Below are 18,622 nucleotides of genomic sequence, written 5' to 3'. Positions count from 1 at the left end.
GCTACTATGGTCTAAGTAAGCAATTTAAAAACAAAGCCACATCTCGTCAAACAAAAATAACACTATACAAATGTATGGCTCCGAAGCATGGGTACTTGCGCAAGCAGATAAGGCAGTGCTTGGTGTGTTTGAGAGGAAAATTCTTCGAAAGATCTACGGGCCGATTTGCGTTGACGGTGAATATCGACGTCGTATGAACCACGAGCTATATAAGCTATACAAAGACATGAATATAGTTAAACGTATCGAGATGCAACGATTGCGTTGGCTAGGCCATATCATGAGAATGAGCGATGATGAACCCGCTAAAAAGGCGTATGAATACATGCCACATGGTGGTGCACGCAGAATCGGCAGGCCTAAGCTTCGATGGAGCATACAAGTGGATGAAGAAATGAAAAGGCGCGGTATTCCAAAAAGTCAAGCGAAAAACAGAGAGGAATGGAGATCTTTTCTCAGTTCGGTCTATGGAACAAATGTTCTGTAATGGGCCAACTAAGTAAGTAAGTATGTATCTCGATTCCAAATTATACTTTTAGTTTTTCTCAAACAAAATAGGCCTTAAATTACTACAACTTATATATTGGGTAAAATAATCAAGAATATTTCTCTCAGAATTTGTATTCCTTATTGTCCTGAGGGTGCCACCGTGGTGCAATGGTATGCACTCCCGCCTTGCACGCAGAAGGTCGGGGGTTCGATTCCCCGGCCAGGCAACATCAAACATTTTTCAACGGTGGCAAAATACCCCTCAGTAATGTTGACGACATTTCCTGAGTATTTCAGCCTTGAAAAACTTCTCCACAAGTGGTGTCGTAAGACACACCGTTCGGACTCGGCGATAAACAGTAGGTCCCATATCATTGAGCTAATATGAATCGGGGTGCACTCATTGATATGAGAGAAGTCTCCCTTGTCCCGTATGGGATGTTGTGGAACAATGTTGTTTTGTTGTTTATTGTCCTGAATAATAATTTACAATAAATATTCCATATCCATTAAACGAAGATAATACTAATTGTACATGAATGTCCAAAAATTTTATTATAAAGGTGTGCTATTTTGTTGCCCATTAAGTGTGCTATTTATTTGGTACACTACTGTAGCATAGCGGTATGCTTTTAGTACATACACACATACCAACAAGCAAGCGAGAACATAATTTGTATATTTTGTCATTTCTGTTTCTGCATTTCCAAAACCATTGGAATGCAAAACAGGTTTTATGTGACGATGCAAAACAGAAGAAAGTCAATCGAAGTTTGAGCATCAAAACGATCAACACGCACCACCCCCGTCGTGACGAAGTGAGAAGTACAAAAGTGTTAACTTACAAAATATTATAATTAAAACATTAAAGTGAATTTGCATAAAAATCAAATCCTAATAATCGAATGTGTATAAACAATATTGTAATTATAATTTTATACCTGAAACAAAAACATATAATACTTACCGTGTTAAAAACATACATATACCTGAATAGTACAAAAAACCATAAAATACTTACCTTGTGAATTTCCTTATACTTACCTTTGTACATAAACCTGCTACTTACCTTTGATACATACCTAAATACTTACCTTTTTTGAAACACACGAAAAACCTGTGAAAAGAAAAATATTTATACTTACCTTGAAAACCAAATCCTAAATACTTATCTGTGAACACCTAAATGCAAAAGAAACCCATTGTAAATACTTACCTTGAAAATCTATCAAAATTATCAATAAAGTTGAATTAAAAGTTGAACAAAAAAAACATAAAATCTTTTCTATGGAAAAAAGTGAAAAAAGGTAAAGTGCTAAACATTTGGTCCTAGTCGAGCCGAATATGTGTGGTTAAGAAAAATCTTAACATTTTCAAAAAACAAATACAACATAAAAGTGGAATTTTTTGGAAGAGTTTTTTACAACAACAAAATTGTGAAACTAGTGACATTGAAAAATTACAACAACAAACGCAGTGAACAAAATTGAAAAAAAAAAATAAAGTTTGTAAAGAGAACAACATAAGAAGCAAAACAGTGACAATTTGTGGAAACTTAAAACAAAACAAATACAGTGGAACGCAGACAGTGGAATATTACAGTGGGACGTGGAAAAAGTGATTAAACAAAAAAATTATTTTACAAGAAAGAAAAAATTAAAATTAAATTTGTTTTAAAAATACTAAACAAAAAAGTTCACATACAAAAACATAAATATCAAAAAAAAAAAAACCCAAATTACATTGAAACAAAAGTGAACATTTAAACATTAAAACATACAATTTCTACAACACACAACAATATCTACAAAACAAACCAATATAAACTAAACGCGAATACGGTGACGCGTAACAAAACAACAACAAACAATCAGTTGGAGAGTTGGAGCTGAGGATTTGGAAAGGCGGACAGACGGACAAAAGGTTAAAACCCCCCCATATACTTACCTAGACCCTATAACCAAACAGAGCAAAGTGAGTACAAATAAGTTTTTTGATTTGGAGCGTGGCATCAAAAAAGGAACACAGGGTACGGCGAATTTTGACTCCCGACACTGTCCCTTTATACGATAACTCGCTATTACATCACAAATTGACACCTTTGGATACAAAGACCCAAGTTTTTTTACATAACCCTAGAAAAGCGGACTGAAGTTGACCCAGCGAAAGTGGGAACACACATATACGTCCACACATACACACACAAACACATACAACCTAGTGAAATTTGGGATTTTGTAACAAAGATTTTTCAATTTATCCACATAAATTTCTAAAAAGGTAAATTTTTGTGTAAATTTGGTTAGATCATTTTGTGGAAATCTAACAATTTACAAATACATGCACAGTTCAAGCATAACATAGTGGAATTTTTGGAAAATTCTCTCAATTTTGGAAATTTTCTCATGCATTTTTAAATACAAGAAGAAAAAGAGAAATTTTGTGGAAAAATTGGAAAGTTTAGTGAGAGACTTGTGGAAAGTCGACCTTTTCGCTCATACATATTTGTCCGTCCGTTCAATAATTTGGAAATTTTGGAAGTCTGACCCGATATATATTTTGGAAAATCATCAGTCACTTGGAAACCATATTATTTTTGGAAGCTAAATAATTTCTGTCGGTTATTGACCCAAAAACACATACAACACACACAATTTATGGGAAAATAACCTGAAATTACTAACATAAAAATTACAAACGTTTACAAAAATTTTGGAAAAAATCTTATACGGCGACATACACACAAACAACAATATTAAACAATTTATACATAAGCGCCATATTGATTTCCCAATACATCCATTTTGGGAAAAATTGGAAAAAAACATTTTGCGCCTTTTACGTACATAAGCATAAGCGTTTGGTGGACAAGCGCCCAAAAATTTGAGGTTAACTAACCTAAACATTCGACACTTTAAACTTTTTCTTATCTTATGAAAATTTATATAACTTTTGATACTCATACATTTTTACAGCATCTTTGAAATTTTTTGGATGAAAATTTTTGATTTAGACACAAAATATTTTTGTCTTTTTTGCAAATAAGCAATATTTTGTTGAAAAAATTTTTGATTTTAAATTAATTAATTTTTAATTTTAAACCATTTTGAAACAACAATACGACATTCTAAAGCATTTTTCGCTAACAATTTGGATTTTTTGGACCCAAAATAATTCACCTTTGAAATTGTCTGCTGGGATTTTGCTCTGGCTTGACTCGTTTCTTTACTAAGACATTTTTGTTTCCACCCAAAACCAATTATTATTGGAAAAAACAAAAAATTTTCGTCTGTGTTTAAAGCGAAATCATTCTCTCAACAATTTATTTACAAAAGCGTCACTAAAATAGTTGTGGATTTAGACAATTATTCAAAAAACAACTGCGTACAAAAAATCATTTCACTTTTTCTGATCAAATTTGCTGTTTAACTAGGGTTTTATTACAACCTTGTTATTTCTGCAATTTGCTGTTCTTTGGGACTTTTTTTCTGGATAACCCAACACACATTTTTCTTCGACTTATTTTTGGAAATTTTTTTCGGATTTTGATTGAAATTTTTCGACCTTTCAAAACTTTTTCTTGCGTTCTTTGAATGAAAATATTTGGCATCAAATAATTTTAATTCTCTGTACTCACATTGGAGAAAACATTTATCGTACTCCACAAAACATTTACTCTACTCTACAAAATATCCAGTTGTCGTGAATTTATTTGGGAATTAACATCAAAATTTTGCTAAGACAAAATTTTCTGACTCTGTTTTTTACCCAATAACAAAAAGGTTTGACCCTTTGATTGGACTACTTTGTCATTTCTTGCGACTCAGCAAATTTGTTCTAAAGTCAGATCTAATTTACAAAGAAAGATGGCCAAACTTAATCGTGAAAAATTTGTTAACTGTCTTAATGATTTAAAAGATTATGCAGCGATTTTAAGTATAGCGAACACCGAAGATGATATTCATAGATTAGAGGCATCAAGAGTTCAGCTAGATTCGGTTTATGACCATGTAAAAAGAGCGTATGAAGAATGCAGGGATCATGTCCCAGGGGAAGGTGAAAAAGAAATTGATAAAAATAAGCTAAGAACTCATTATCTAGAAGCCATTGACATTTACAAAAATGCTGTAGGAGCGATTAATGGGCAAATTCAGTTAGTTAAGCAGAAAGAAGCAGAAGAAAAAGTTAAAAGAGAATCTCAAATGACGCAAAACTTCAATACTGAAGTAGAATTTACACCTGTTTCAAGACTTCCACCATGTGACACAGACACATTCAGTGGAGGTTACAGCGAGTGGCCTACGTTCCGAGACCTCTTTACAGCGATATATATTAAAAATTCGAAACTAAGTAAAGTTGAAAAACTCTTCCATTTGACCCAGAAAACAACAGGAGAAGCTAGAGAGATAGTCAGTCATGTCCCACTTACAAACGATGGCTTTGAGTTAGCGTGGAAGAATCTCACTGAGCGATATGAAAACAGAAGGATGCAGGTCAACGAGCAAATCAAAATTCTTTTCAATTTACCCCATATAGCGTTTGATTCAAGTAACACAATTCAAAAACTTCAACGTACCATTAATAGTTGTATTCAGACTCTTGAGACTCTAGATGTTGATGTAAAGGGTTGGGATCCTATCCTTATTTATCTTTGCTCCTCAAAACTACCTCGATCTTTTCTAGAGGAATTTGAAAACTCTTTGCACGACAGCAAAACTTTGCCAACCTGGGAGCAGGTAAACAAATATTTGACCCATAAATTCAAGACATTAGAATCTGTAGGAAATATTAAGCCTACAAGCACAAAATACACTCAACAAAAAACTGATTTTAGTAAAAAATTAAAATTTGCAAACAGTTTCCACACCAATACTTGGCCAAATTCACAAAATAAGGGGAGTTCGGTGAATAAACAAACTTCGAATCAACAGCAAAAGACTCAAAATACGCAAAATTGTCCACTTTGCAAAGCAAATCATTTTATTAGAGATTGTTCTCAGTTCCTAGGAAAGTCAGTAAATGATAGAATTCATTTAGTCAAGATCTCACACCTTTGTTACAATTGTCTTTCGTCTAATCACGGCGTCAAAGAATGTAAAAGTCGGTTTGGTTGTCGTACTTGCAATATGAGACACCATTCCATGTTACATAAGGGAACAGACACCCAACAACAAACCCAGAATTACAACTTAGCAAGAGATGAAGTGCGCCCTAGTACTAGTGCTTCAGCTCTCACAGCCACAATACAGTCCACAGAACCACAAAACGTTACAACCTTGACTCTACAAGAGCATAGAGTTTTCGAACACAACCCTAGTGCAACTTTGCTTTTCACTGCTATAGTACAGGTCGAAAATAGAGGACAATCATATGATGCCAGAGCAATTATTGACCCTGGATCACAATCTACTTTTATCTCTGAAAAACTTCGAAACAAATTAAAATTGCCTACCAAGAAAAACCTTGTTCATGTTACAGGACTTAGCCAAATCGTCTCAGAAACTTCTACAAAATCTTGTCTTTTCACTTTGCGTTCTCGTTTAGACCCTAGCTTTGAATTAGATGTATGGGCACCAGTTTTGAAGACCCTTCCGTCTAATTTGCCTTCACAAAATATTGAAAAGAGTAAACTTACAGATATTATTGGTCTGAACTTAGCAGACCCGAAATTCCACATAAGTCAACCTGTCGATCTTCTCATAGGAATGGATATAGGACCCTTAATCTTCGAAATAGGGACTCCCATAAAATCTTTTGGCTCATTCTTAGCGCAAAAAACAGTATTCGGTTGGATAGTAGGCGGTCCAATACCCGAAACCACTAGAAATCCACATAACATTTCTTTGTTTAACACCACTTCAATCGAAAAGATTATTACACGTTTTTGGGAGGTGGAAGAGCCCCCAAAAAGAGTTTTGAGGTCAGAAGAAGACTCATTCTGCGAACAAAACTACCTAGAAACAACAAAACGAAATAAAGATGGGAGATATATTGTTACCCTACCTTTTAAAAATTGTGAGGAGCTCGGAAATTCTCGTAATATAGCCCTCGCACAGTTCTATAGAATGGAGAAAAAACTTTCAAAGACTCCAGAAATCAAAGACTCATATGACAAAGCGATATTAGAATACTTAGAGCTGGGACATATGAGAAAACTTTCACGTGAGGAAATAGATCAGACCCCAAATTACTATTTGCCGCACCATGCGGTGATTAAACCAGATCGGTTAACTACTAAACTTAGGGTAGTATTCAATGCGTCAAGCCCCACGTCAAATAGAAGAAGCCTCAACGATAATCTTTTCGCTGGACCCATACTTCAGCAAGATCTTGTTTTGCAAATATTAAAATGGAGGTTCTTCAAATATGTTTACAATGCCGATGTTACACAAATGTATCGTCAGATTCTCTTGGATAGAAATCACACTCGTTATCAACGAATTCTTTTTAGGAAATCTCTTTTTGACCCAGTGGAAGATTATGAGCTTTTGACAGTCACTTTCGGAGTGAACTGCGCTCCCTTTTTAGCACTTCGTACTCTCATGAAATTAGCAGAAGACATAAAAGATATCTACCCTAGAGCTGCTTCAGTTATTTTACAAAACTTATATGTTGATGACGTCCTAGCGGGAGGTCATTCCATACAAGAAGCGTTAGACTCTCGCAAAGAATTAATTTCTGCCTTTGATTCTGCAGGTTTTCAACTTAGAAAATGGACTTCAAATGAGCCCAAAATAATTAAAGACTTGCCAAGTGATCACCTTTTGCCTCTCAATTGGCTAGATCTGTCTGAAAATGATTCTACCAAGACCCTAGGTATCAGATGGAATATTTCGGGGGATAGTTTTTCGGTCCCATCGCCTTCTATAGAAAACAAGATTAACTATACAAAACGGGAAGTTCTATCTACGATTGCCAAATTGTTTGACCCATGTGGTTGGTTAGCTCCAGTAATAGTAGTAGCCAAATTAATCATGCAACAAATTTGGTTAGACAAAATAGACTGGGATGACGCTCTCAAACCCATGACACTATTAAATTGGCAAAACTTTGTTAAAAATACTTTCTCAATCGACACTATCACTATTCCAAGATGGATTAAGTACACACCAACTAATCAAATTGAGATTCATGGATTCTGCGACGCGTCAGAGAGCGCGTATGGCGCGGCCCTCTACATTCGGGTAGAAAATACCAATAAAAGTGTTGACACATTTCTCCTAGCAGCAAAAACCAGGGTCGCACCGATTAAAAAGATTTCCTTGCCACGACTTGAGCTTTGCGGAGCTGTACTTCTCTCTAAATTGGCCTCTACAATAATATCAAATCTTCAGATATCGAGTATTGAATCTTATTATTGGACAGACTCCACAATCGTTTTAGCTTGGCTTAAAAAACCACCGTGCCATTGGAGTACCTTTGTAGGTAACAGAATTTCAGAAATTATTGAAAATGTTGGTAATGATCGATGGCGTCACGTTGACTCTGAGGCGAATCCCGCTGATGTAGCAAGTCGCGGATGTTCACCGATCGATTTGAAAACCCATAATCTATGGTGGCATGGACCCCAGTGGTTAAAATGCCAAAAATCTAGTTGGCCCTCAAATAATATTCCGTTAGATACGAACTTAGAAGAGAAATCAGCTAAGGTTCTCACCCTTACAACCATTACTGATGATGCCAGACAAGAACTTTTAAAGAAAGACCCTTTGGTAAATTTCTCAAAGTTAAACAGAGTATATCGAGCATATGCATGTGCTATGCGATACTACAAAAAACACTTACGAGCTTGTCCCGATTACTCCCTTGAAGAGATTCAACAGGCTAAACGTCTAGTTATCATGGTAACCCAAAAATATTATTTTGAAAACGAGTACAAGCTATTGCAAAGAAAATCTAAACTTCCATCTAGTAGCGGTCTTGTTTCTTTAAATCCGTATCTTGACTCAAATGGCCTTATTAGAGCAAATGGTCGCCTTGTTCAATCACCTGCCTTAACAGAAAATGAAAGGCATCCCATCTTGTTACCATATATGTCCAAGTTATCGCAACTCCTAGTAGAATTTACACACCAAATAACTATGCATGGTGGAAATCAGCTCATGACTCGAGTCCTACGTTCAGAGTTCTGGATATTCAAACTGAAAGTTCTAGTAAAAAAGACCATTCATAACTGCAAAATTTGCACATTGTATAAGAAACACAGTCAAAATCAAATCATGGCTTCTCTTCCGCCGGAGAGGACTTCTCTAACACGACCCTTTTACAATACTGGGGTGGACTTTGCCGGCCCTTTCAATATCAAAAACTTTACTGGTAGAGCGTGTTTAATAACGAAGGGTTACGTATGCGTTTTTATTTGTTTCGCCACCAAGGCAATCCACCTAGAAGTAACTAGCGATCTTTCGACGCAATCATTCTTAGCTGCCTTCACTCGATTTATAGGTCGTAGAGGTTGTCCGGCGTGTGTATACTCCGATAACGGCACCAATTTTGTCGGTGCATCTGAATTACTCAAAAAAGATAGAGCAGAATTTATGAAAAATCTTAGTTCACAAGCTATTACCCAAAATTCTCATCAAAACTTAGAGTGGAAGTTTATACCTCCTGGCGCTCCCCACATGGGTGGATTGTGGGAGGCCGGTGTTAAGTCCTTTAAGACTCATTTACGTAAAAGCTTTCCAAATCTTAATTTTACTTTCGAAGAATTCACTACAATATTAATTCGTATTGAGGCTTGTCTGAATTCAAGACCCTTGAGTCCAGCCAGTGACGACCCTAACGACATAGCTCCCTTAACACCAGCTCATTTTCTCATTGGGGCACCGATGTTAGAGCCAGCAGAACCGGATATTTCCGATTCCGACCTTTCATATGTTAATCGCTGGAAGCGACTTAAAATAATTTCACAACATTTTTGCCATAGATGGAAACATGAATACTTAACAGAACTTCATAGAAGACATAAATGGAAATACCAGAAAGACAATTTAAAAGAAGGCGATCTTGTGGTCGTGAAAGATGATCGCTTGTCGCCAACGGAGTGGAAGTTGGGGCGAATTGTTAAGACATATAAGGGGGTGGACGATAACATTAGAGTGGTAGACATCAAAACTTCGCTTGGCATCTCTAGTCGACCCATAACCAAAGTTGTCAAGCTATTTACCGACTGACTAGTCGGACCCTCTTTTCTTAAAAAACTTGGTACTCCTCTCTCTCTTTTAATTACAGATATGGCTGCCTACCTCCCACACAATAATTGGGACGAAGAAGAGGAGGAAAGACCCCCAAACAGGCGACAACAACAAAATCGCCCACCACAACCAGAGCAACCTCAACAACAGCCAATCCATCAACAACATCAACCACGTCAACAACAGCAGCGTCAGCATCAACAACAGCAGCGTCAGCATCAACAACAGCCACAACCAGAACAGCCACAAAGACGACCACAATCAAGAAGCCGATCGGGTCAGCGAGAAGAAAGAAGGGATCGGCCGAGTTTCTGGCAATATGCCTGCGGGCTCTGCCAGGACGATCACGCAATCGTAACATGCCCCAGGTTTAGAGAGCAGTCTGCTTTTCAGAGGTACGAAACCGTTGAACGGAGAGGGTACTGTCGGAACTGTTTGGCCCGTAGTCATCTGGCACCGGATTGCACCAGTTTGACGAGCTGCAGAAGGTGCGACCACCGACACCACACCTTATTACATGGGGCCCCACAGTTAGATAATACCTTACAACCAGCTCCCATTGTGGTGCCTTCATTCTCTTGGGATTTGGTGTTCGTCCCCACAGCCCTTGTGCGTGTCTCAGCCGACAGTGTAGATACTTGGAAGACTGTACGAGCACTCATTTGTCAGTCGGCCACGATGTCCAGAATGGCCTATTCAACGTTCCAAAGGCTTGGTCTCAGATCGATAATATATCAGAGTCGCCGATTTGCTACCTTCAAGATTATGGCCAGGAACATAAACGGCACGTGGGCTTTAAAAGTAAACGCCCTTATTACCGATGAATTGCCACGCAGACCCTATTCCGACCCTTTGTTAGAAGACCCTACAGGCTACTTTGCGCCGCAAGCTCTCGCTGACCCCGATCCTCGCAGCAACATTCCCATTGATTTAGAGTTGGGAGCCGATACATTTTCTGCGATTCACCAGGAGGGCTGTACACCGGCTGGCATTGGAGATGTGAAGGCGTTCAACACAAAATTAGGCTATGTATTTTCAGGCCCAATTAAAAATATGCCTACTAATTAAACTCTTTTATTCACAGATATCACGGCGGGGGAGGCATGTACATGAATGTCCAAAAATTTTATTATAAAGGTGTGCTATTTTGTTGCCCATTAAGTGTGCTATTTATTTGGTACACTACTGTAGCATAGCGGTATGCTTTTAGTACATACACACATACCAACAAGCAAGCGAGAACATAATTTGTATATTTTGTCATTTCTGTTTCTGCATTTCCAAAACCATTGGAATGCAAAACAGGTTTTATGTGACGATGCAAAACAGAAGAAAGTCAATCGAAGTTTGAGCATCAAAACGATCAACACGCACCACCCCCGTCGTGACGAAGTGAGAAGTACAAAAGTGTTAACTTACAAAATATTATAATTAAAACATTAAAGTGAATTTGCATAAAAATCAAATCCTAATAATCGAATGTGTATAAACAATATTGTAATTATAATTTTATACCTGAAACAAAAACATATAATACTTACCGTGTTAAAAACATACATATACCTGAATAGTACAAAAAACCATAAAATACTTACCTTGTGAATTTCCTTATACTTACCTTTGTACATAAACCTGCTACTTACCTTTGATACATACCTAAATACTTACCTTTTTTGAAACACACGAAAAACCTGTGAAAAGAAAAATATTTATACTTACCTTGAAAACCAAATCCTAAATACTTATCTGTGAACACCTAAATGCAAAAGAAACCCATTGTAAATACTTACCTTGAAAATCTATCAAAATTATCAATAAAGTTGAATTAAAAGTTGAACAAAAAAAACATAAAATCTTTTCTATGGAAAAAAGTGAAAAAAGGTAAAGTGCTAAACACTAATTAATTAGGTATTTTTTTTATTAGTTTTAAGGTATTTTTTTATTGTTTTTCCAGCATATTCATTGCATAACAAACAAACAAATTTTATTTTTCTTTTACAATATTGCAATATTAATACTCCACAAATGTTAATGCTTTTAACATCACATTTCTTCCATACATTTTTATCATAAATCATGTATCTCTTAACTACTACATACATATGATTATTAAATAAATCTTAGTTTGTAACTACTTTTTTCATTATTCCACATTGAAATAGTATTTACATAGGCTTAGGAATTTCAAATATTAAACAAAAACGTTCTAGAATTAATTCTAAGTAAATTCTTATTACTCAATTTAAACTCTGAATAGCACGCATTAGGTTAAAATAACGTAGACGACAAAAGGTACAAATTAAACAATATAATTTAATTTAAAAGATTATTTTAAACAACAATGGGTTATATTGAACATATATCGTAGTCAAAGGAAAGTCGTCTATTGTTCCATAATGATATTACTGTGTGTGGCTATCCTGCTCATGTGGCCGACTTCTTGGAATTTATCTTAAAACAAGTAAAAAAGTATCAGTCGGCATGGCCGACAGAGATATACCCTCAGCCTGTGTATATTAAAACAATTTTTTCCCAAAAAAACGCATGTATTTAGGGAATTTTGGGCGTTTGAACTGACAAAAATGATTAGAGATCAAAAGTTTTGCGGAGGAGATACTAAAAAGAATGGATCTCCAGCCACTACATATGGTACCATAGGGGTTTTTCAAAACTTCAGGGATGTTTGCTCAAGAAGTATGGACTTGCCCCTGAAACAACTTTTACCATCGCAATTGAGGCAGCGAATGCAAGTTGCTTCAACAAAAATCAAAGTGATTCGAAAGCAGGTCTTAAAGTGAACATGTATCCGAAATTTTGTGTGGGAGGTACCAGATGGAGTGGACAAATATAGTCCATATTTGAACCTGATCCATATCTGGTAGATATATTAAGATGTGTAAAGTATGGTCCAATTCGGCCACTCTCTTCAAGAGTTATCGTACGCACAATTTTACCGAACATTTTTGAACTTTTGTGGGGGAGGTACCTGAAGGAGTGGACCGATATGGCTTATCTTCGAACTTAAACTATGTTTGGACAAAATATTACTAAGACCAAACTTTGGACCGAATCGGCAGACCTGTTCGAGTGTTATTTTGCCCTCCAACCTCCTCACACGGTGTCATAGGGGTTTTTTGCAACTTTCAGGCTATTTTCTCAGGAAGTATGGACTTGCCCCTGATGAAACTTATACCGTCGTATGGAGGGCAGTGAATACAAGTTGCAAAAGCAAAAATCAAAGCGATTCGAGAGATGGTCCTAAACTAAACTTTTCCAAATTTTTGTGTGGGAGGTACCCGACGGAGTGGACCAATTGAGTCCATATTAAAACCTGATCTAAGTCTGGTACACGCTCCACGATGGGCAAAGTATGGACCATATCGGTTACTCCCTTCAAGAGTTATCGTGCGCACAAATTTTCCGAACATTTTCGAACTTTTGTGGGGGAGGTACTGGAAGGAGTGGACCGATATAGCTCATCTTCGAACTTAAACTAAGTTTGGGCAAAATATTACGAAAGCCAAAATTTGAACCGAATCGGTTCATCCGTTCGAGAGTTATCGTGCGCTCCAGCCAGCCAGACAGACAGACAAACAGACAGACGGACGGACATTGCTCAATCGACTCCAAATTGTCTGAAACACATTTCGTCCAAACATACTTGGGGTCTGAAACCATTATTTCGATGAGGCACATTTTGCCCGTATGAAAGTGTATATACCCTTCATAGCCTAAAGGCTGAGGGTATATAAAGAAAGAGATAGAATGTAAATAATATTAATTATTTATTTCAATACTACACAGCATAGAATAGATACATTAGGGTTATGACTTTTTTACAACTTCGTATCCCTGTATGATATTTGGATGAGTATTTACCTAAGCTTACATAAAATCCTAATTATACATTAATTACTTTTAAAGTTTTTATTTTTCATGACTATTCACAATTTTTTGAAGTCACTATTAGCATATATTAAACGACACACAGTGTCACGACCGTGGCAAAAAATGGTCAAAATCAAATACTTCGGAATACAAATTTATTGATGAGAATTTATAGTAAACATTTCGATATGAAGGAATTTCAATTATGGTATTGATTTGTCAGTAGTTTTGTCCATGTGCAGGTTCAAATCCGATAATTGTTGGATATGACTATTTTTGTCAATATGCCTGTTCCAGAACCTGCAAGAAGCTACTAATTTTTACTACGATAACAATTTTTCTTTTATGATATCGAAAAAAAAATTGTAAATATTAGTAGATTCTTGCAGTACTGGAACATACCAATTATTTTACTTAAATTAATAACTTGTATTATGCTCCAAATTTTAATATTTAAAGTAATTTATCGTTCTAAAATAAATTTTTAAGATTGCTTTGGATGTAGTAAACATAGATTTTTGTTTGGGAGTAAATAGTGAACATATGGTGTTTGCAGCTACCCAAGTCTGTGATGCTTAGTAAATCGAATTTGTGAACCAAATTTTAAAATTAATGGAGTGTGAAAAAAATTGTATAAAAGTGTTTATCGATATTATTTGCTGTTTGAGTTGTAAAAAGTAAGTACTTCAAACGTATAAAGGTACCAGCTGCAGAGGTTTGCAGACGAACATGTCATTTTTCTTTTTCCGCGACCACCTAAGTCAGAAGATACCTCCCTTTTTTAACAAAGCGTTTTGCGGTGTTGGCTATAGCGCGAAAACGAATGAACCGATCATCATATACTTTTGTGGGCTTATTAAGTACCTAATAATCTTGCTTTAAAACGAGAGAATTTTAAAAAATATTAATTAAAAAAAATGGTGAAAAGCGAAATTCAAAAATCGATTTCTTACAAAAAGTGACCTTTTTGACCACTAATCGGTCAAAAAATGTTTTTAAAGAAAATTTCTCATATATAAAGGCAAGGGTTTGATATATTCAATATGCTTACAAACAATATGAAGACTAAGCACCAAATTTCAGTCATTTCAGGTGGATATTAAGGCCGCAACACTCAAAATACCGAAAATGAGGAGGCACGGTTCTATGGGGGCTATAGGAAGACGAGGACCTATACCGACAGATTTCTGGTAGAACGTTATAAGCCCCCTAACGAAGACTTAATACCAAATTTCAGCCATTTCGGTGTGATAATCAGGCTAAAACCTTTAAAAAATATCGAAAATCGGGAGGTACCGTCCTATGGGGGCTATATGAAGGCGTGGAACTATGCAGACAAATTTCAAACGGAGACTAAATACCGAATTTCAGCAATTTCGGTGTAATAATGAGGCTAAAATCTTCAAAATACCGATAATCGGGAGGTACCGTTGTAAGGGGGCTATATCAAAACGTGGACCTACACTCACAATTCTCTCTTGGAATGTTTGATACCTCTGTCGAAGACTAACCACCTAATTTGATTACTTTCGGTTGGTCATTGTATCTAAAACCTTCAAAATACCGAAAATCGGGAGGCATGGTTCAATAGTAGGTACGTGTACCAAAATTGATGCACCTACGACAACTCCTTCTATTTTTGGCCACAGTTAATATGAACTCGCGACAGTGTGCGACATAACCAAAATGACATAACCGTTAGTTTTTCATTTAATATTATACTACACGCTGCGCCTTAACTAAATTTAAATGAAAAGGGCTTATACCTGGGAAGTTTTTGCGGTTTCTGAAACTACAATATTCATAGATGAGAAAAATCAAAATAACAAAAAATCGCCGGAGGGATTTTCAAATAAATCGCCGTCAAAGTTCACATTGTAGGGTTTTTTTAGGTTTTCACGATTTTGCTTGAAAACCGTAAGCCCTATCGAAATCGAATAAAAAAAATTTTGTAGCAGTGAAAATTCTCTATAAGATTGACCTGAATGGTATTTTCGTAGCTTTTATCATTTTTGAGATATAGAAGTTCAAATTGGGACAATCTACTGACAATGGCCCCCTACAAAACAATGTGATGCAGGGTGCACCTTAACTAACTTTGAATGAAAACCGCTTACACCTGGGAAGTTTTCGCTGATTCTGAAACAGCAATGTTCATAGATGAGAAAAATCCAAAAACAAGAAAAGATCGCTGAGGGATTTTTAAATAAATCGCGGTCAAAGTTAAAATTTTTAGGTTTATTTTAGGTTTTCGCGATTTTGCTTGGAAACCGTAAGTCCTATCGAAATGGGGCAAAAGAAAATTTTGTAGCTTTGAAAATTCTCCAGAGGACTGACCGCTAGGATATTTCTTAGGGTTTACCATTTTTGAAATATAGAAGTTCAGGTCACATTTTTAGGTTTTTTTGTTAGGTTTTCATGATTTGCTTGAAAACGGCAAGTCTTGTCGAAATGATATAGATTGGTTTTCGTAATTTTTTCCTAGGTTGTACCATTTTTGAAATATATAAGTTTAAGTTGGGAAATTGCAGTCATGACCATGTTTTATAAGGAGACGATACAGTCAGTAAATTGTCAAAATTTGAACTTCTATATCTCAAAAATGGTAATACCTCCGAAAATCTCATAAAGGGCAATCTTGTAGAGAATTTTCACTGCTACAATACTTTCTTTAATCCCATTTCGATGGGGCTTGCGGTTTCCAAGAAAAATCGTGAAAACCTAAAGAGCCCTAAAAATCTGAACTTTGACCGCGATTTATTCAAAAATCCCTCCGGCGATTTTTTTCGTTTTTTTTTTTTATTTTTCTCATCTATGAACATGGTAGTTTCAGAAACCGCAAAAACTTCCCAGGTGTAAGCACCTTTCATTTAAATTTAGTTAAGGCGCACCGTGACTAGCAAAGAGCCCGCTACTTCGTATGCGGAAAGGGTATAAAAGACAAATAAACAATATTTATTGTGGAAATGGTGAACACTGAAAATTTGTTTGTACTAATACCTATTTTAATTAATATTCGTGCCACTTTACGAGGGCGGTTCGAAAACTTCTTAGCCTATCAATGAAAGAGAATGGTTAGTTAGTTTTTCAAAAATATTTATATTTTTTATTATAATCTCCTGAAACTTCAATACACTTAGTCCAACGTTTTTCTAGCAATTCTATCCATTGATTAAAATAGTTTTCATCAAGGTCTTCAAAATAGTGGTTTAAAACTGTAATTGCATCTTCATTTGAGGTAAAACGCTTGCCAGCAAGGAATTTTTTTAGATTTGGGAACAAGTAAAAGTCACTGGGAGCTAAATCAGGAAAATAAGGTGGGTGGTCAAGCAACTCGTACTTTAATTCGTTGATTTTAGCCATTGTTAAAACACTCTTGTGCGCTGGTGCGTTGTCTTAATGAAAAATTATTTTTTTGTGTTGTAAGCCAGGACGTTTTTCTCGAATTTGTACATTTAATTGATCCAAAAGGTTGCAATAGTACTCTGAATTTATTGTTTTACCCTTTTGCAGATAGTCAATCAATAAAATACCTTTGAAGTCCTAAAAAAACCGTTGCCATAACCTTACCAGCCGATTGAATTGTTTTTGCCTTCTTTGGGGCACTTCCTCCAGCTTCAGTCCATTGTTTGGATTGTTCTTTTGTCTCTGGAGTATAGTGGTGGATCTATGTCTCATCAACAGTTATGAGACGACGCTTTAAATCCATTTTATTTCGCTTAAAACGATCCAAACAAACTTGAGAAATTATCATTCTTATGTGTTTTTGATCGACTGTTAACAAATGCGGCACCCATCTTGCAGAAAGCTTTTTCATCTGTAGTTCTTCATGCAAAATTAAATGGACTCGATCATTTGAGATGCCCATGATATTAGCAATTTCACGCATTTTTATTCGTCGATCATTTAATACCATATCATGCACTTTGGCTACAATTTCTGTTGTTGTTGCTGTTTTTGGACGTCCACTACGTGGTTCATCTTCAATGTACGACCACGTTTAAATTCAGCAACCCAATTTTTTACTGTTGCATATGAAGGAGCACTTTCACCTAACACATTCACCATATCATTATGAATTTCTTGCCCCGATAAACCTTTTTTATGTAAATATCTAATGACGGCACGCATTTCTAATTTTTCCATTGTAAAAAAATTGCGTATGCGTCTTTTTTGAACACCTGTTTCTATATGAAGGAGTTGCCAGTTCGAAACAAAATTTAACATGTTTTCATAACAGAGATGGAGGTTTCCAAAACACTTAACTTTTTTCTGTTTATACCGCGCTTTTTGTGCTAGACTAAGAAGTTTCCGAAATGTCCTCTTAGTTCGATTTTCAAAAAATTAGCCTTATCTCACCCCTACACATCAACTGCGAGACACATTTTTGTGGCATTTTAATTAAGGGATTTCTCTCCTCAGAGGGTAAAATATTATTCTAAAAAATACTCCCAAGACCAATTTTAGTACCATTTATTACCTTTTCGTGGGTTCGATTCCCCGGCCAGGCAACATCAAACATTTTTCAGCGGTGGCAAAATACCCCTCAGTAATGTTAGCAACATTTCCTGAGTATTTCAGCCAACTTCTCAACAAGTGGTGTCTTAGGACACGCCGCACATAGGTAGATATTGAGTAATTAGGCGGCCAAAAGTCCAAAATTCTAAATACTAGCTAGGCACAAAATATTGAATTCTAGGTATAGTAAACACTTCCGCGAATTACCCCCCAACTATTTTTCTAAATCATACGTCACCGCTTCCGTGCAGTTAGACGCAATTTGATCGTTGACTTGATACGTATTTCTATTTGGGCGCCCAAACTATATCAAATTTCGCAATACGCATATATTTTTATTTTAAGTTGTGTAGTGAAGTGAAAGTGTTAGTGATTCCTATAGCTCAAGTAAGCTTCTATTAAATAAATAATGGTTTTATGTTTTATTTTTAACTTTCGTTATATTTTTCGGTTGTTGAACATAACCTCTTTTTCACAGAAAAAAATTTAATTTTTTTAATTTCAAAAGCAATTTTGTTATGGATCAGGATTCG

The 18,622-nt window shown here is 35.9% G+C and overlaps 1 protein-coding gene across 1 annotated transcript; it reads left to right on the top strand.

The window, feature by feature from the left end:
• The first annotated feature begins 1,076 nt into the window (after window positions 1-1,076).
• LOC141396584 (uncharacterized) lies at window positions 1,077-11,536 on the top strand. Its single transcript, XM_073972154.1, has 2 exons — window positions 1,077-2,463; window positions 9,721-11,536. The coding sequence occupies exon 2, from the start codon at window positions 9,723-9,725 to the stop codon at window positions 10,749-10,751; it is 1,029 nt and encodes a 342-aa protein (XP_073828255.1). The 5' UTR covers window positions 1,077-2,463; window positions 9,721-9,722; the 3' UTR covers window positions 10,752-11,536.
• The last annotated feature ends 7,086 nt before the right edge of the window (window positions 11,537-18,622 follow it).

The sequence above is a fragment of the Musca autumnalis genome, unplaced genomic scaffold, assembly GCF_047663935.1.
Source record: "Musca autumnalis isolate F117 unplaced genomic scaffold, ASM4766393v1 scaffold_3, whole genome shotgun sequence".
NCBI lineage: Eukaryota > Metazoa > Arthropoda > Insecta > Diptera > Muscidae > Musca > Musca autumnalis.
The sequence above is the reverse complement of the archived record's forward strand: the minus strand, read 5'-3'. Positions and strand labels throughout refer to the sequence as shown.